The sequence below is a fragment of the Trichosurus vulpecula genome, chromosome 2 (assembly GCF_011100635.1).
Source record: "Trichosurus vulpecula isolate mTriVul1 chromosome 2, mTriVul1.pri, whole genome shotgun sequence".
Classification (NCBI taxonomy): domain Eukaryota; kingdom Metazoa; phylum Chordata; class Mammalia; order Diprotodontia; family Phalangeridae; genus Trichosurus; species Trichosurus vulpecula.
In genome coordinates this window covers 459,390,280-459,410,702 of record NC_050574.1, presented here as the reverse complement: position 1 = coordinate 459,410,702, position 20,423 = coordinate 459,390,280, and the positions used below count along the sequence as shown (strand labels likewise).

The following is a 20,423-nucleotide window of genomic DNA, read 5'->3' as shown; positions in this document are numbered from 1 at the left end:
CTTCAGACAGCTGTTTCAATAACTCAAAACAGATGTCAAGGCAAGAGGCCTCACATTTAGTGGAGGTGTACCACCGGGGTGGTTTACTTAACCCTGCTTGATAATGGTCCAGATAGGAAAAAAAGTTTTGTGTCAGGCTTGTGAACAAATTGTCAAGTCTCTAGGGACTCAATTTGTGACCTGTGTTGTTCCGCCTGAAAACAACAACAAAATCCACACATTTTTATCCTGCTCGACTTGTTGGCCACATTTGGTGACAGAATAAATGTTAGCATGGGCTGTATAAGTAAGGTAGCTACACTTGTCTGTAAGACAAAACCATAAAAATCTTTTAACCCTTGCCATAATTTTAATACATGAAGATTCTCACGTAACAGGAAAAGCTAAAAGGGCCATTAGGAATTACCTTTGCCCAAGGACTTAACATTTACTGGCAGATCTTGGTCTTTCCTTCTGCCCACACTGTCTCTCTTCCATAAATAGAATTTTGGGGAAGTCTGTTTTAAAATAAGGACCCAAAGTTGGTTTCTTGGTGTCACTTTATAACTCACACATCTACTGCATGAAAAGGTTTACAAAGCACTTTCCTCACACCTCTCTGTTGGTTATCAGTAAATTGTCTTTCATCCCATAAGATTAACCTCATTTTTGTATGTGCTTATATTATCACTAATGTTCAGTAATGGACAAATACGTGCAATTAACCTTTCTAAAAATCACTGTAAACCAAAACACCCTTGAGGTTTGAATATACCTTTAATTTTAAAACTGTATGCATCTTTCCTGATTGATGTATTAATTAAAAATGTTCAAAACTCATTGGGGGCTTTTTATGTTTTAATTTACTTTAAGCACAATCCATTAGACAGTCCCTCTAGCTAATAATATTGAACGTTAGCTATACAAATATGCATATAGCTCTGAAAGTATCCATAATATTATCTAACAGTACTTTCACAATCCTAGCCAAAAGCTGATACTATTAACATTGTCATAATGACAGTGAATTCTATGGAAAGATGAATTCTTTAATAGAACTCCCATCTGTTTAGCAGGGTATTTAACAAAGATGTTTGATGTGCGCATGTTAAGGAATGCTTCCTAGCCAGTAGTGATTAGCCTGTAAACAGACAACTCAGGTTTCAGAGACAAACCAACATTTTGTTAATTATCCAAGCTGAGCCTCTGTGTGGAAATCCACAAACAAATTATCAGTCTTTTGCAGATGCTTCTACTACCCTACAAAATATTCTGTCTTTGACAAAAAAATTATATTGTTAATTTTGTATTGCACTTATTCCATAGTATCTCAAACTGGAAAGGAGATACATAAGTGATTATCTAGTCCAAGCCCTTTATCTTACATATGAGACAAATTCCAGAGAGGTCTGTCTGAGTGACTTCCCCAAGGTCATAGGTTAGCATGTATGTAGCAAGACCATAATTCAAGTCTAAAGCTTCCAAATCCAAGGCTCTTTCCAGCGTTTCTGCCTCTCTTTACAGATACACCCCTCCTAAACTGTTAGCTTCTTCAGAAAAAGGACTGTGCTTTATATAAACTTTTTAACTCCCCCACCATGGAAGGGGCGTAATAAATATATGTTGAGCTTGTCCCTAGTGACATATTATCCATGCACACACACATATTATATTCTTTACAATATACACACCTTTTCTTAAATCTTGTCGGTGTCTTTTGTCTCTACATCAAAGACCTTTCCCATCTCACAAAATGAATTCTCAGTTGTGATGAAGGAACTATTCTTTTTGCACTTGCCACCCTTCCCAATAATTTCGGTTTTTAAGCTTCTCTGACATTTTTGAAACAGAGTAACTTTTTGTAAAACAGGGTAATCATACCGGTGTAGTGGATAGTGTGCCGGGCCTTAGAGTCAGGAAGAGTCCTCTGCATGAGTTCAAATCTGGCCTCAGACACATTTTAGCTGTGTGACCCTGGGCAAGTCACTTAACCCTGTTGGCCTCAGTTCCTCATGCATAAAATGATCTGAAGAAGGAAATGGCAAACCACTCCAGTGTCTTTGCCAAGAAAACTCCAAATGGGGTCATGAAGAGTGGAACATGGCTGAAAAAGGACTAAATAACAACAAAGCCTAAATACAGTAACAGGAAACAAGGAGAAACGCAGGCATTGCTGTCTTTCTACTCTTTTAGGCACCATCATTTTGTTTGAAACTGGCAAAACGTGCCTTGTCGTTCTTCACAGACAGCGGGTATGGCTAGCATTTGTTTTATGTAAGTTTCCTTGGTAACCTCCATGGATCCAGGATATCATCAGCATGGATGCCCCACTACCAGTGCCACGTCTTCCTAGAATTCCCTCAGAGGAGATTCAGCTGACATGCTAGAGGCTTTTCTCTTTAATTTGCGTTAAAAAAAGGTTTAACTGTTACTCCCTTTGTACTATAGCAGATTTAATGTCCTTTTAAAGTCATTGCACTTACACACACACACACACACACACACGACTACCCAAACAGAAAAAGAGTGAATGGTCGGCATGGTACATACAACATATGTGCAAATGTTCAGCAAAGTATTAATGTAAAGGTAAAATGTACCCTGTTAAATTGTCTTTGGTCAAAAGTGAATGAAGAGTCAGATATCGTATTGTTTCTTCCCTGATTTTAGAGTTACCTAATGGATTTTCAGCACTATGTACTAGTACTAAGGAGTACTACACAAAGACCCTCCCCTTCTGGACAAAGAAATATGAAGTAATAAATTCTCATCAATGACGTGAATTTCCCAAAGGGAAATTGGCCATTTCCTGGTTTATTCTCAAAATTTGCCCATGTCTTTTGTTCAGACCCAAAAAGTCCCTCCCACAAAATCTTACGGTTCTCAGGATCTTCCTTTTTCATTAGTTTCACATTATAAGACTTAATAGAGCCTTCATTGGTCATAAGAAGCTCATTTTAAGACATTTCGATTATAAAACATGAATTTCATCTGGTACTTTTTTTTAAGCTCAGAAGTTCAAAGAAAAAATTTGGCTCTCAGTTAGCTTCCTTTGTTTCACAGATTGATAGAGACATAGCGACAGCAATAGGAAAAAACACTTTCTGTATACATGTATATACACATACACACTAATGCATGGATTCTTTGAATTGGTGAATTTTTTTTAAATAAGGGCTATCTGTATTTATAGCATTGAAAGTGCTTGTTCAGTATAGAGCAAGCATGTAATTTATGTCTAGATCAAGAAGTCTATGGATAGATTTTAGGAGGTGTGGGGGAAAATATTCATATACATTTTCAGTAAATTCTGACTAAAATTTAGCTGTGTCTTTGATGTTTAAAAAAAATACCATTCTGATGAGAGTTCATAGGCTTCACCAGACCAACAAAAAGGGGTCTGAGACACCAAAAAGGTTAAGAACTTGTGGTCTAGAGTATTGTAGCTAGATCCAAGCAGTACATTTTCAAAAGAATGTTGAAGGAGAGTCTTTAAAGGAATGGAAAGAAGATAACTAGGGGCCTCAGGACCATGCCATATAAGGATAATTAATAAGAATGACTTTGAGTGAATAAGGCATTTTGACAATTACAAATATCCAAATTAACTATAAAAGACATATGAAGAAAGATGCTATCTGCATCCAGAGAAAGAGCTGATAAATAGATGTATAGAATAATTAAATATGTGTGTGTGTTCGTGTGTCTAATGGTAGCCATCTATAAGGCAAAAAGGGGGTGGTGGGGAAGAAAAAAAATTTATATGTTAACTTTTATATATTTAAAAGGAATAGCAAGTTGTCCATCATAGATTTGTGGTTTCATGTACAATCATCTTGTTATCTATGTTATGGACATGCTTGTTTTATTCCATAGACTAAAATAAATTTTAAAAAAATAATCAGTTGAAAGAACAGTATTTTTAGGCTTGACATATGGAAAATTTTCCTTAGAATTTAATCTAAAATTGGAATGGACTGGTATATAAAATGTAGGGTCTTCCCCCTCACTAGAGGTTTTCAGCTACTAACTGGATAAATCCTTATTGGTAATGTTGTAAAAGAGAATCTAGTACAAGTTGGACTGGATGGCCTTTCTAATGCTGAGATTCTCTGACAAAGCTAAGCATGCTTTTTTTGTTTTGTTTTGTTTTCAATTCAGTCTTTACACTCCAGGACCTTAAATTACATTCTTAAGCTAGAATGGAGTGCTTTCTAGTAAATATTTCTTCCCTAAATACATAGCCTTAAATAGAACAAAAAAATATGGGCCAGGGCTTGACGCTGCTAGATAGAGGTTGGTGAAACTGGGCCAAGAAACCTAGCAGACTAACTCCTGGGCATACCTCAGTTTCTGTGACCTCAAAGGTTGCCACTTCTGGCTTTCCCTGTTCCTGTGACTTCAGTTAGACAGTAGGTTTATCATGGGAGATGCCACTCACTTTTCTTTCCTCCCTCTTGGCAGGGAAGACTTTGACTCTGACAGTACCAAACTTGGAATCTTTAAACAGTTATGTTTCTATCTGGCCAAACTCAGAAAATTCTGAGTCGTTTGAGTCACCAAAGGAGAAACTGTAAGATTCCACTAACGGCTCTGGAGTTCTAAATTGAACTAGGAAGAATCTCCTAAAGATGACCACTCTTAGTTTATTTCCAGATTGCAGACAGGAAGCCCTGGGGATGAAAGGCAATAAAGTGCCATTATGTGCAGATGTCAAATGTAGTCAAAGGTACCCAGTTTTCTGCCTAATACTACACCTTAGAGTCACCCACTTTGTGATTCGTTTTGTTCTTTTTTGTTTTTAATAATTACATACAAGACATTGGACTCTGAGTAAAAGTAGCAAGGCCAGTGAGCCCTCTAGTGATTGACTAAAGTGTGTTAATGTAGCATGTGGAGCATTCAATCATAAGGAAAGAATTGAAAGCAAGTGTTTATTCTGACTCCATTATGGGGTCTACCATCCCCCTTCTGGTATGCCTCTTTCTATATCTGTCCTGTATTTCTGTCTCTGTTCTTTATTTTCACCAAATGCATGAAATCCATTCATGAGAACTGAGTTTACTTTCTGTGCCAGGTACCAGCTTGTGTTTGGTGACACAGGAACCTAACTCGTGTTAGGCTTATGACACAGGAAGCAGGAAAATGTGTGCAATGTTTACATGTATTTATTATCCAGTCACTTAAGAGACAGGAACACTGAATGGGTATTACATGATAGCATTTGGAATTAATGGCGTGAATCTTCATTTTCACTTAGTAGATTTTAACTATGCCATTTTTAAAAAGTACAGTTAATACACTGATTTCTGTTAATGCTTTGCTCTCTGCTTGCTTTTTGGGTCTCAAACAGGAACATGCTATGTGCTATTAATTGGGTTACCTTTCTATTCTTATTGTTCTTAAGGTTTTAAAGTTTGTTTGAATTTCTTTTTCAGTTTGGAGGTGGGGGAAGGAACTTTCCTAGCCCCATCTTTTGTTTCCTAAGTGAAACACTTATTGATATAAAAACTGTATTGACACGTGGTTTTGTTTCTTTTTTCTGATATCTCTGCCTCTTCCCCTCTCTGTTATTAAAGGAAGAAATGCCCCTGGAAAGCCAATGAGAGAGGTTAGTGAGATTCAGGCTCACTGCCATGGCTTCTTGTCTGTCCCATCTGCTTTCTGTGTTTGGCATTTGTGCCGTAACTGTGCATGTGTGTTTGTGTGACCAAGTGCATCCCTCACTGTGCTCCTCACCGAAAGACATTTGGTGCCTCTGAACTTTCAGTGCACGAGGAACCTTCCCCATCCCCAGGAAGATGGCGGGAGAGAGGAGGAAACTTTAAATGACAACCCTTTGTGGTCCACAGGTTGGAATCATAATCTTTGTCTTTGCTGCTCTCACAGATTGAACATAAGCAGTCATCTCAAAACAAATCTAGCCTCCAACTTTTTTTTAAACCAATAGTGGAACTTCATTCTGGGCACAGACCTCTGGCTTTTTGAGCCAGAGTCGTGCTGTTGGTGCTGTTCCCTCTTACTGGTTAATGTACTATTTCCCTTTCAGGGGCAGAAAGTGAACCCTTTAGGAACTGAAGATCCAAAGGTGTTATTTATTTTAGGTTAAGCACTGCTGAATCAATGCCACTCCTGCCCATGAGGGGATTCATGATTTGCAGTATAAATTAAGGAGTGAAGAGGAAGGTATTTGATGTCAGACATGTTCAGATTGGTGTAAAAATGGATTTGAGCATTTGTTGGGTTATTTTTTAATCCCTGTAAATGAGAATAAGGTCCCAACGTGCAGCATTATCATTCTATGTGGTCTCCAGGTTTCCATTGCAGCTGCTCTAAGTCTTACCATACATTTTGTGAAAGATGAATTACAGCACCCAGACTATTGAAGGAGAAGGTGTTTAGAGACTACCTGACCGCTGTCTAACATACTATTTTCCCTTGCCAGGGGTTTAGAGTAAATGAGGCAAGAAGTAACATGTTGTAAGGGACAAAGCATCCCTCCCTCCCCTCAACTATAGCTATAGACTATGTATAACTTTTTGTATAAACTTGAGGAAATACTAATTTCTTGGCCATTACAAAAAGGCTGTATATGTACTTCTAATTAAACGTAACCCACCTACCCCTCCCCCCCAAAAATCTCATTTATTGTAACCAGTATTCCTAATCGTGTCAAAGCCAATGCTCACATCTAGGATATATGATAGAAGGAGTGAAAAGAAGGGATAGATTCTAACTTAGAAAGACTTAAGGGAGTCTGAATTGGTCCAGCTCCAACATGCCAGTTCCAGTTACATACAGCCACTACTCCTGCTTCAAATTGAGTTGCATGGAGGACTCACAAACGTAAAACTCTATTTGTCTTTTTTTCCCCTGAAGACCAACAAAATGTAATTAAGGTGATAGCAAGGATTTAGTGGCAATGGATCTTCCTCTTTGCCTGAACTTGGCCTGAAGTGGCCAAGGGCCACTTCCCCACCCCACCCCCATTAGTTCCATCATAATAATATTATGCTGAAGAGTTTTGGTGTATTTATTTACTTTTGCAGAAAGCAAAAGTGCAAGGCGAGAAACCCAAGTAGCACATCTCAAATATGGTGTGAACAGATAGAACCCAGTCATTAGAACAGGATCCAACAAATTCTTACGACATACAATTCAGTTTGCTAGGTGGTGGGAGTAGAGTCTGAAACTGAACATAGGACTCTACCCCCGAATCTGGGCCCAGGCACTTCCTAGCCAATGGCACTGATAGCCTCAAAGTGACCCACGAATAGAATCATTGGTTTATGTGAAGAGTAAAGGATCCTCAAGTTTTCCCAGCAGATTGCTTCTCCACACCCTTCGTACGGCCATGCCGAGGCAGTTTACATGAAATAGAGGCATGTTCTTTATATCTGGATGTAATGGAGTAATAGAAACATGTCATACTGGTGTTCGATAATGCCTGCATAAACAGTGATAGTATATTAGATAATTCTTTATAAAGGCGATTTGAAATGCCTGTCGGTGTGGTTCACACAAAGATATAATTGACTTTTAAAATAATACTCTGTGCTCGTAAGGATGCTTATGAATGAAAAATTTTCCTAATATTTTCAGAAAGCCAAGAAACCAAGTTACTGTGACAGATTGTAAATGGGAAATAGCTCGTCTGGACAATCAACCAGACTTTTCAGAGATCAGATGATAAGTAGAGAAAGATATGCAGTATTCAGACGTTGCTCTAGCAATCTGAATATCGTTCATTTAGTGGGAAATTTTATTTTCGTGAAAAGTTGACGTGTTGAATTGTGGTTTAGTTACTGGCTTTTTGCCAGGAAGTCTCAATTCCCGTCACATGAAAAACAGCCTTCTCTGACATTTATGGTGTATGAAGGACTAAATATGTCACTATTAGCACCAAATCGGAAAAGCAGGAAGCTGACCTAATATAATAAAAGTTCAGTATACGTTTTATTTGTGTTCAACAATACCTACTTAAGAGTCGATTAGATTAGCACCTACAAGAGATATATTTTTGTGTCAGTTTATGTTTAAATCTGATTGCAAAGGTCTGAATAATGACTCTGTTCGTTGCCTAGTATACTAATGGCATGAGATTTTTATTTCACCTTTATAAAAATCTTTCAGGTGAAATGAATGACATCATTAATGCTACAATCACATATATGGTATAATATAGAAGCAAGATACAAATCTGTTTGTTATGTCACATTACAATAGACTTTTTTGCTCTCAATGGATTTGGATCTGTACCTTCTGGGCAGCACTTTCCCAAAGATATGGATTTTTTTCCTTGCTTCAGTGCAAATTCCCTTTATGCCTCCAAGTGTGTTAAGTTGAAAGACCTGACCTATGACATAGCTCAGTACATAGGAATATAGGATCATGGGATCTGGAAGGAACCTAAGAGGCCATTTATTCCAAGCCCTTCATTTTTCAGATGAGGAAACCAGGTCCCAGGGAGGTTACGAGCATTACCGAAGGCTCCTCATTGGGGATGCCTGAAAAATGGCCGAATTTTCTTTCAGAGCATAAAAGTGATCACAGAGGTCATCTATAAAAATATGCCAGTAACATTAGCACATCTTATACTGAGCACAGTAATGGGCATCCAGACTTTAGTGGATCCATATTTACTCCTTTTAAGGATAATGAGCAGCCATTCCAGATAGGATGCTATAATTATGTCCATGTTTATTCCATATTGTTATTTGGAATGAAGATATTTCCATATCAGTTATTTTAAATATAACTGTTTACAGTGACTGAAGATCATTGCAGGGATACAGAGCCACTGTTTGCCTATATATAAAATGTAACGGGCAGTTTCCTTTCCCTCAAGATGTTGCCCGTTTCTGTAGTTTGAAGTATATGTCAAAGACACCTAAGGTACATCTAGTAAAGGTGATAAGAAATGTATCAAATTTCACACGCAGGAGTCAGCTTGTGAGAAACGTATGTTTTGTATTCCCCTTTGTAGGAAAAGTTTTCTAACTAACAGTTAAAATGATATCTGTAATCACTGCCTTCTCTGAATAATTGGTTATCCACAAATAAGACTGTTTAGGGGTATATAGCAAAGCTGGGAAACGATCGAAAAATGATGTTGGGGGGTGGGGTACCCCGGAGCCCAGTGGCACCAGCTGACATTTGCTCTGATCTATAGGGAGCGGCAAACGGCCTATTGTGTTTCCCTGTGATTTTTATAGCTTAGAGCATGAAGGCTATTGAAAAGGTCACTGGCCGTATTCGTGAAATAGTGCACATGCCTTGGTAGGGGTTTCATTTGCAACATCTCTGCCAAAAACAAACGTGGTTTTTAAAATTTAATTATTCTGCATAGCAAGTTCAAATAGATTTACTAACTTTGTAACCTTGTTGTAAATGGTTAAATGGCACCAAACTTTTAATAAGCCCCAACTTGAACAGGTGCCATCAACAGTTCCTTGTTCCACAAATTTTCCCAAGTCCTGTTTCTATTTTGTTTTTTAAAAATATGTCTATAGATATGTATTGAAATAAATTCTAGAATAGTCTATATATCCTAGTATGGTCTGCACTTAAATTTTATTGAACTATTTAGCAAAATTATTATGGGAATATATGAAATAGACATTCTGGGCTAATAATTCAGTAAAGCATTCATAATTCAGAAGTCAGGTGGATAATTTACTGAGATCAAAATATTAAGGTTAACTATATAAAAAAATGAGATGCCTGTTAAGAAGCAAGCTTATAACTTCTTCACGTAACATTACCTAGAATTTGAAATGTTCAAAGCTTGTAAATATTCACACTGCCATCTCAGCAAATAATAGTACTGCTCCTCAGATTCCTTGCTATGGGACGGATCATTGATACCATCGTGTTATAGTCAGGTCATTCCAGTAACTAACTCCTACTTAGATAGGATCTGAAATAAATCTACATACTATCAAATTGCATTCCAGGGTTTCATGTTATCATTAGTCTCCAGTGTAATTGGACATTAAAAGTGATCTCCATCCTGAAGGTCTCCAATTTAAATATTTGTGCTATACACAAAAGATAATTTCAGGTGTTTATTTTGCTCTCAAATAAGATAACCTAGGAAAGAAATTCTTTCTTTCAGCCTCACCAGCAAAAGCCCCTGAAATACATTTCATGCTTAGGTAGTTAGCTAAAATCTTAAATTATCCTAGTTACCAGTTATAAAGATGAAATGCTTTATGGAAAGACCTTACGAATTTGCTTTGGACCAAGGAGCTAACCCTCAAATCTAGAATCTAGATAAATTTCTCTTCTCACCAAGGCATTGGTTCCCAACTCATGTCCAGATAGTCACATGTTTTGAAGGATCCTCTGGAAAGACTTGACAAGGGAGCCAAGCAAAGTTAGCCAAGATATATTCTGGGTCACATAAGAGCAGGAGGAAGCCCCAGTTAGTGGCCAGTGGACTCTCTTCTCCTCGCTAGAGTGATACATGGATTCAGAACTGGAGCAAGTATGGAGGCAGCTGAGAAATGCTTTGTATTCCCATCAGGTAATACTTTGGATGTCCTTTCAAAGCATTATGATAGGAAAACTCTAGTTTGCAGGAATCAGAAGACACAATGTACTTGTGCAATTTGGGGAAGGATTATGCTTTAAATCAGTCCCCATGGCAACCGATCACTTCTTAAGTCCTGAAATGTAGTATTTGAAAATTTTCCTTTTGAACTTTGTTCTAATAATGCTAACTTAATGTCACATTTGTACTAACAGGTGTGTAATGTCTATAATGTGGCTTTGCTTCCTACTGGGAATCGGTAGAGACCAAACTGTAAGCAGCTTCTGTGTTGTCTGCACCAAAAAAAAAAAATGGATGCTCTCTAGATTGCTTGTTGTCCGTATGTTGATTGTTACATCATTTGAAAGCATTTCTTTCTCTTTACCTTTGTTTTTCAGGACACAATGTAGGAAACCTTTTCCACATGGCAGATGATTTGGGCAGAGCGATGGAAACCTTAGTTACAGTCATGACTGATGAAGAAAGGTTAGAATAGATGTTTTACAACTCCTGATGTCCCGCATGGTTTTTATAATATTCATACAACAAAGAGGATTAGACTGTAAGAGTTTACAAGAAAAAAAATCTATATTTTTGTGAAGGGTAGTGGTACTATACTGTAGATTTCAGTAGTTTCCTAAGTCTGTTATTGTTTTGTTAACAATGGCAGGTATTACACGTCTATGCAATTGTACAAAAAAGTTGTAAGAAAACTACATGTAAAATCTTGATAGCTAAATAACTTGCCATTTCTTTATATGGAACGCATTTTGGGTTGTTTAAAAAAAATTTATAACAGTTATAAAGAAAGATTGTAAACTACAGTGTGCTTTATAAAAAAAATGTTGTTTATAAAAACCCCTAAAAACAAACAAACAACAAAAAAAAAAACCTTTGAGGCAGTGCATTGTTTTGCATCCTTTTAGCTCTCTGTCCATATAAGAGATTCATGTTTTGTGTTCTTTTTTCCTTGCATATTAAAGAGAGTAGATCCTGTAATAGCACCAACATGACTGCTTTACCTTGCTCTTTTTTTATTGTTGTCTGGGTGGGACTAGCCAAGGGTTTTTCATATATGTGTGTGTATATTATATATTTAATATATAACAGATATACACTCATATACTTTATAGGGGGAAAAAACTGAACTTCCAGTTCAATGATGCTCCCACCACTTTGTAAGTAAAAGACAGCTGCTTACAGCTGCCCTGGCTGACGTGCCTAGACTAAGATGGGTTCTCATGGGACCTCGGAGCTGGGAGGAGCCTCTCACATTAAGTTATTGTCCAGGGCTCCAGGTGCTAATTCAAGCTTTTCCCACTGACAACACTAAAGATTTGGTTTTGGTTTTTTTTTGTTGTTGTTGTTGTTGTTGGTTTTTTTTTTTAAGAATACATGAGTACATAGGACTTATTCTACCAGATGAATACACTGATTAATATAGTCCACATTCTGGCCCTGGAGATGCCACAGTTCTTTTAATGATCCCTCCGCAACAGGAAGGCAAAACATCATGATGCACTTCTTTCCACCACAATAAGTTACAAGGAGACAGGGTGGGTCTACAGGACAGGAATTCTTAGCTGTTCCCTACTAGTGAGCAGACTACACAGTCTGAAGCTAAGGATTGGATTATTTGCAAATATACATGAATACTTCCCTCATTACCACACAGTGAACTTTCCTAGGAGTCAAGCCAGGGTGGTGCTTTCAACATCTTCCCATTGCAAATGAGGTCTAAGAAGCTGCAGTTCTTAGTGGAAAGGAATCCTGTGGAAATTCTGAGTTATTTGCGGTCAGGCCTTTCCAATGGGCAGTTGAGAAAGCAGCTACATGGCAATCAGGAAAATGTTCGTAATTAATTGAGACACCCAAATCATCTGTCTTTCCTCCCTTGCCAGTCTCTGCAAATAATACTGCACAAGTAAGGATGACTTGCAGCTGGGAAGACAGAAGACAGATTAAATTGCTTAAAATAAATAAATAAATCCCAGAGGAAAAAGAGGACTGGTAGTAAAAGCTTTAGCATTTTTATGTCATTTTACTAGTCTATGATTTCATCATGCAGTAAATAGGAACTCAATGTGTGACCCACTGATTTTGCAAATCTGTTACCTCTTATATGAAGTGTAATTAATCTTGGGAGAGTGGGTTTTGTTCATTCTTTTTAATGATAATTAACATCCAACATGGCTTGTCATGCTATTTCTACCTCACTTTGGTTTTGTGGTGTTCCTGACAGTTATGTACAGATGATTTCACATCATCACCACTTGTCCATTGTGTGAACTGAAAACTTCATTTTAAGTCCAGTTTTTTTTAAAGAAAACCCAAAGCTCAACTGTCAAGTTAAATTACAATTCATTTCTGGCTCATTTTCCTTCTCACTGATGGCCTGAGACCATATATTTGGCTCATGCCTCCCCTGTATCTTCCTCCACCCCCAGGAAAGTTAATTTAAAAAAACAATTTTAGGAAAGGGGTTTCATTACTTTCTGATAAGTTTGAGTTTCTTTCAGAATCAGAGACAAAGGGATTGCACGGTTTTGTTTTCATCTTTTTTTTGTGTTTCTCTTTTAGACATTAGTTTTGGAGTGTGTCAAAATATTTAAATAAAAGTTGAGAGCTTTATTGCTGCTTTTTAAGCATAATTTGGACATTACTTCATGTTCCTTATAACCACAGAGTATTAAACTGTAAAACATAATTAATGTAACTGAAACACAAACATCATATGGCATGTGACATCACTGTCATGCAGTACTGCTTTCTTACTTGGGTACCATAATATATTGTGTTTTAACACCAACACTGTAACATTTATTAATTATTTTTTTAAATCTCAGTTTTAATGCATTTTCACGACATATCAGATTTCACCAAATATATGCCTTACTATTGTATTATATACTGCTTTACTGTGTATCTCAATAAAGCACGCAATTATGTTATAAAAAAGCATTTGGTTTAAGCACAGTCTCTTTTATGGAGTATTGGGTTTGGGGATATGCTCTGGAGAACTGTGATTCCGTCTCACTATCATTTTGCAGCTCACTATTTCTCCGCAGAATCTTGGAGTATACGTGGTTTGAAACTTGAGTAGGGAGCAGCATAGGAGAAGAGTTTTGAGAGATTGACTTACTGTCTCAGAATGATTTTGGTATGAGCTAAGGAAAACTAAACCTAACCTGAAGTTCAGCCACTGGCACCCCCTCCAAGGACATAAGTGCAAAGAGCATGACAACTTAGGGAAACTGTGTTCTGGTGAAACTCTGAATTACTTAGTCCATTAAACGAGCTCAAAATCCCCATTGGTAACATTAAATCACCTGGCAACTTCTACTTTTTCTCTTGTTCATTTACCACGGAACCCCCTCTACCTTAGCTAGAGGAGAAGGACACCATTCTTGAAGGAAGGAAGCAAAGGTGGCAATCAACCAATACCAGGTCCAGATTACCAGAATTCCGTGGAAACCAGGAAGGGGAGAAATGGAATGAAGGGGCTAATACTCTTTTTTTGGAAGCTAGAGTATTTATTTTTAAAAAATAACATGCAAAGAATGTTATTTCATGCTGATGATTTTCCCAATGTGGAAATTTCCTTCACAAATGAATATCTCTGCCCATTCGTCAATTAAACAAACAAACAACAAATATTTATTAAATGCCTATCTTGTAGTCATGTACTGTCCTTTAGGACTGGACCTATGATTGAAGTGGTTAATTCTTAAACATGTCTGGATGAACTACACAAGAGTTAGTGGTACAGATCATCATATACTGGCTCCTTCCACTTCTCATTCCTGTTATGTCTCTGAGGAGGAAATTGAGTGCTTTGGCTGCAGACTGACATTCATTCCCTGAACCTAGTGTTTGCCAGTCCAAGAGTTAGAACTTTGGAGCCATTCCTTTTAAAAATCACAGATTCCGAGGTAGAAGGGGATCTCAGGGATCCTCTAGGTCAAGCCTCTTGTTTTACAAAGGAGGAAGGTGAGACCCAGGGTCAGGTAAGGTAGTGAGTGGCAGAGGCAGCATTTGAACCCAAATCCTCTGACTCTAGAGCTAGGACTTCCCACTATGCCAAGTCCTCAAACATACTTGGTATTAGTACCTCTAAGAAGTTCATAAAGGTTTATTTGGAGGGTAGGTGCGCCATTATGAGGAGGGAGCAGGACTACATAAAGGACTGAATCAATGTTGTCCTAGCCATTTGGAAAAGGAAAGAAACTGTATTAAAAAGATGAAAAGTATTGGTAAGTTGAGGCGAAGGCTATATAAACTTTTTGGAAAGCTCTCATAAAAAAGTTCAGGCAACCACCGATTGAATGGGACAAGCCTACCTACCTGTCATAAAAGTATAAGGTTGGGAAATATTTTAAAGGTCACCTCAGTTCAAACCCTTAACTTGACAGTGGAAGTGGTGTTGGGTTGATTTCATGCAAGTGGTCATCCAGCTTCTGCTCTTAAGTAATCACACTAATGGAAAACTCAGTAGCCACATGAGGCAGCCTGTTTCCATTTGCCAACAGCCCTGATTATTGGTCCTTTCTTATTGTATTAGGAAGAAAGAAAACCTACAAAATTCACCTAAACCTGAGCCTCCTATAGTTTGTTTCTCCAGGTGATTTTAACTGCCAACATACTTGTGTATAAATAGGAGCTCATTAATATATATTTGTGTATAGATATGATGCATGTGTATATATGTCCAAGTACATATTTGTACGTATATAGACACTTATCCACACACATATATGCAGCCTTATTTGCTTGTCTAATCAACCTCCTATTTTGGCATATTATTGAATGAAACAACCAGATAGGGAGAAGTCAACCAACTAAGGAAGTCAATGAGAACCTCAAATGAACCTAAGCTGTATTACTTGAAATCGACACCATATAAGTTCCTGGGAGAGTAGAATCTTTTGGACACATAAAATATATGCATTTGTAAAAAAAAATAATAATAATATTAAAAGAAGCCCTTCCCAGGGTGCTGCTGCATGTAGCCTCAGCAACCACCTTCTGTATCTAACCCTACCCTCGATCCTGTTTGCCAGTTCCTTTCATAATCCTCTAATTGCGTTAAACAAGGAAGACTTTTTTTTTTTTTAAAGATTTTCTTGATACCCTGTATCAACAATCCAGCTAGCAGCTTCCGTGGGGGTATAAGATCCACCAACAACCATCACCCTGAAAGCTGCCAACACAGGTCCTTTTGATCTGCTTTACTTAAGGAAAGCAACATTAACGGGTTAACAATCTTACTTTAATCCAGCATGCAAATAACATCCACCTAGTTCAGGGGAAAAAAAAACCAGCACTCTGAATTACAGACCAAATACAATTCATAGTTTTTAACGTCTGCGTGTACAGCCAGGGAGCTCATTAGAACAGCTGGCCCAGAGACACATGCCACTCCTGCTGTGGCTCAGAGCTCCAAGAGAGAACGCTAACCTCTGCCCTTATATGTTATATCCTGTTGAGGGCGGGAGGGCCCTGACCTCACCCAGGCTGGGCGTGGAGAAGTTCCCCACCCCCAATATCACGTCAGATACAAATCAATGGCTCCCAATTGTCTCAGTGCTGAGAAATATAAAAACATCCCACTTTATCTGGCCCATTCAAACAAAGGCCAGAATCATTAAAGGTCAACAGCAAAAAGTCCCACCTTAATTACTGTTATATGCCCTCAAAAATAACTGTCACTTTCAAATGTGTTCAATCCTTTTCCATCCTGTCCCCAATAGAAAGCCCTCTTGAGGGAGCATAGCTTAGCAAAACTCATTAACATAGGGACCACTATATGGCTGATTCTGTACCTAGAATCAATTCAACATGTATTACCAAAAACAAAACAAAAAAGTTCCCTGATCTCAGGGAACTTACATTATCCACTAACAGGAGGGTCATGCTTTGCCATGAGTTTGCAAAAGTCAAGATTAGTCTTAAAATGTTGACTTCATGAAGCAAGCAACAAATGTTTGGTGAAAGGCTGGGTTACAGTGTCTTTCTGAATGGCTGCTTCCTTTTGAAATTCCTGTATGCAAAGCCAGCATTTCTAATCAATTCAGATCTGTGAGAAAATGCACATGCGTGCGCACGCACGCACACACACTCACTCACACACTCACACACACACACACACACACACACCACTAAGGCCTCCTCAATGCATCTAAGACAGCCATCTTTGGCTCTGCAAAGGTAATTTGACTTTCTCCTCTGTAGTTTGGCAGAGGTAGGAGTGGAGGGAATAATTACAGTCAGTAATTAAAATAGATCAAGTGTGCACTGGTTGTTTGTACGCTGGTAAATAGAATGTGTTTGGGGACGAATTTCTACGAAACGATGGCATTCTTTTTCAGAATGTGTGGTTGTTGGGGTGAGGTGAAAAGCATTACACTTTTCTCCAGAGAAGCTGCTGTCCACTTCAGCTGTGAAGGAATGATACAAACCAGACCCTCTCCCACAGCAGCAAAATCACCAGAAAATTTAGTTAGTGAGGAAAAAAAATCTAAAACCAATTATTCACTACATCATCATTTCCTAGGATTCCTTGCACGGTGACCACATAATCTGGTTTGGCAGTATGGACAGCAGCAGCTGGAGTGAGGCTTTGAACAGTAAATCATACTATAAATTACGCTTAGTAACATAAAGATGTTCGTCAGGTTCTAAATACTGTTAAGCGAGTAAGAAATGTATGCTCTCCACACTCATCAAATGGAAAAAAAACTTATTTAAAAATAATCCTAAATTACATAAAACATTAAATAAATTAAATAATCCTTAATTTAAATAAAACATTCCTGTTTATTTACATCTCTTTTAAAAAGCAGCAAAGCAAACTTTGCTGCTAAGTCTTGGGTTTTTCCATCTTATTTTTATCCCGGACCTGGGATTTCATCAGTGTAAGGAACTCCCAGTGAGGAAACGTCTACTAGTGCTGGTTCTCACATCTGCTCCAACTTGGAGTCTTAGGAGTTCCCCAGAACCAAGGCTAAGTAACTCCCAGGGTCACTAAGCCAGGCTGTAGATTTGAACCCAGATGCCTGATTCTGAGGTCAGCTTTCTATTCACATGTTATTCTGTCTGGACCTATTTTATTTCTGTTGGGAACTATCAGCTATTGGGAAATGGATAATGTATACTTAAGCCATTCGAGAGCATCATGGTAGAGGGGAAGGAAGGAGGTCAAATTCAAATAGAAATGGATCACTATGGATGCATATTCAATTAGAAAACCACAAATTACCATTACGTTGTATTTTTGTTCATTATGCTATGGGTTAACCAATTACATTTTAATCTGGTTCCCTCCACACTGGCTAGCCATAAGTTTGACATCTCTGAATTAAGTCTTTAAGGTCCCATATGACTCAAAATCTGTGATCCTTTGCTTCTGCCATATGTTTCAACATAGTCTATTTAAGTCATTTCCTGCTACTCCCTAACCGTCCCCTTGGTAACAGTCATGCTAGCCTGCCTCATTGTCCAATGTATTCTTGCCATCTTAGCCTATGTTTACCAGTAATTCCTCATATTTATATAATGCTTTAAGACTCACAAAGCATCTTACACGTATCTAGTTTGATCCTCACAATGAACAGAATGAAGCAGAGAGGGGAAAGCCAAGTAGAAGAGAATCTATGTGAAGTAGGTGTTATTTTTTTTGATCAGTACTTGTGATTTTGGTGCTGTAGGGCACTCCCAACGAGGAACTTCCATCCACTATTCCACCTAGCTGCCTCTGTGTTGGTAACCAAAAATGGGCTCCTTAGCACTTAGTCAACAAGTGCCCTTGACTAGTTTGGCTTTTTCCCCTGAACTGAATGCTGTTTGTATGTTGGACTGGAGTAAGCTTGTCGGCCCCTTCACCTTGCTTCCCTTGCTTAAGCTGATCGAAAGAACCTGTGCTTTCCTGGTCAACCCCTTCACCTTGCTTAAGCAGATTGAAAGAACCTGTGCTTTCCCCGGTGTACCTTACACCCCTGCAGAAGCCAGATGGTTAAAAACAGCTTCTGTTGGCGCCAGAGGCTGCTATAGCCACAGCCACAGCCGAAGCTGAAGCAGGAGCTGCCGGTAGCAGAGCTGACCTACGGGAGGAAGCTGAACAAGGACTTGAGGCCAGTGGGTAATCTTTTTACCATAGAGGGGGAAGCATGATTTTGCTTTACACCATCATGCTTCTTTGTAGCCTCCTGGTTACTCTTGTAAGGCGTACTTATTGGGCCTGGAAGCTTTTGATCAATATGTCAAAATGGGGATGCTGGTTCATGGGTTGGTTACTGTGGAGCCTAAATATATACTTTGATTCTTCTGCCTCCTACTTTGAGAGTTTCTTATATCCGGCGGTTCCGAACCTTTCAGACATATATATGATCCTCTTTGAGATTATAAACTCTGCCCTCCTAATACAGCCTCATAGCTTGGTGTTACTATGTACTAATAGTAATTAGCCTTACCAAGCTAGAAATGACCATAAAGAGCCCTCAGTGAATCTGCTTCCTTCATTTTCACAGATGAGAGAACTGAGATTCAGAGTAGGTTTCTGACTTTCTTCTGTAGTGTGGGGCTGGATGAGGGTACTTCCTCATCTCGTAGAGCCAGGTATATGCTCTGGCCACTTCTGGTCAAGCATGTGCTTTAGAAGGGAGCCAGGGTACCTGACCAGTTCTCTGAGAAGTGGGACCAGAAGTTCCCAATGAGGCAGCCAGGTGGCACAGTGAATAGAGCACCAGTTCTGGAGTCACTCAGCACCAATTGCCTTCTCCACTCAAAAAAAAAAAAGTTCCCAACGGCTCAACCTGGGTCATGGGGACCAAGGGACCAACCATAAGTTTGGATCATTGTTTCAACAATCCGGCTAGCAGCTTCTGTGTGGGTGTAAGATCCACCCACAGCCAGCACCCAGAAAGCTGCCAACAGCACAGGTTCTTTTGATCTGCTTTAATAAGGAAAGCAAGGTTAAAGGGGTTGGCAAACTTACTTTAATTCAGCACACAAATATCATTCACTTAGTTCAGGGGGAAAAGCCAGCACACTGAACTTCAGAGCAAAATACAAACAACTCACAAACATCAACAGACAGACCCAATACAATTCATAGTTACCAACATCTAGGTTCAGCCTGGGAGCTCAGAACAAGGGCTGGCCCAGAGTCACGCTCCACCACTGCTGCGGGAATGAGCTCCAAAGAACAGACAGCCAAACCCTGGTTTTTATATCTTTTTCAGCGTCAGGGGTGAGTCACACATGTGACTCACCCACATGACCTAGAATTGTCACAAAGAGGCGGACTTAAACCCACATGGTCTAAAAGCCTCTGCTGTCCCAGACATGTAAACTAGGCCCTCCCTGGAGTTAGCCCCACCTTAGTTGCCAATCCATACCCACTAAGGTTTTACACCTAATAGGGGTTTGGGCCTAGGGCTTAGCACCTAGTAATGCTCAATGAATTACTCAAAGGGAACAAAAGCCAAACTATTCAAGGGCACTTGGTATAGTAAAGAAGGAAGAGAGAGAGAGAGGCAATCCATCTCTCCCCCTCAGGATGATCATGCCTTGTGCCACCTGCGGAGATCCTCTGCCATCTAACCATGTCTCCCACCATTCCTGCACTGGTACAATTGAATTCTTAAATCCACGGGCGGGATTTCCATTTACTCATATTAAATTCCACCCTACTAGGCTTTGTCAGCATAGTTGTGCAGTCATTCAGTTGTGTCCAACTCTTTGTGACCCTCTTTATACAGGGTTTTCCTGGCAAAAATACCATATTGGTTTGCCATTTCTTCTCCAACTCACTTTATAGATTAGAAACAGGGAAACAGAGATTCAGTGACTTGCCCAGAGTCACACGGCTAGTGAGTGTCTAAGGTTGGATTTGACAAACTCAGGTCCTTCT

At 38.9% G+C, this 20,423-nt stretch overlaps 1 protein-coding gene across 10 annotated transcripts in view; it reads left to right on the top strand.

The window, feature by feature from the left end:
• Positions 1 to 13,474, top strand: part of DMD (dystrophin) — a 1,925,924-nt gene extending 1,912,450 nt beyond the window's left edge. For 5 of the 10 annotated variants that reach the window (XM_036747779.1, XM_036747771.1, XM_036747769.1 and 2 more), the window contains 2 exons: positions 5,559 to 5,590; positions 10,912 to 13,474. In XM_036747779.1, the coding sequence (XP_036603674.1) occupies positions 5,559 to 5,590; positions 10,912 to 10,923 (44 nt within the window). In that variant the 3' untranslated portion in view covers positions 10,924 to 13,474. The remainder of the gene's footprint in view (positions 1 to 5,558; positions 5,591 to 10,911) is intronic. The other 5 variants (XM_036747778.1, XM_036747772.1, XM_036747770.1 and 2 more) reach the window with 1 other exon arrangement.
• The last annotated feature ends 6,949 nt before the right edge of the window (positions 13,475 to 20,423 follow it).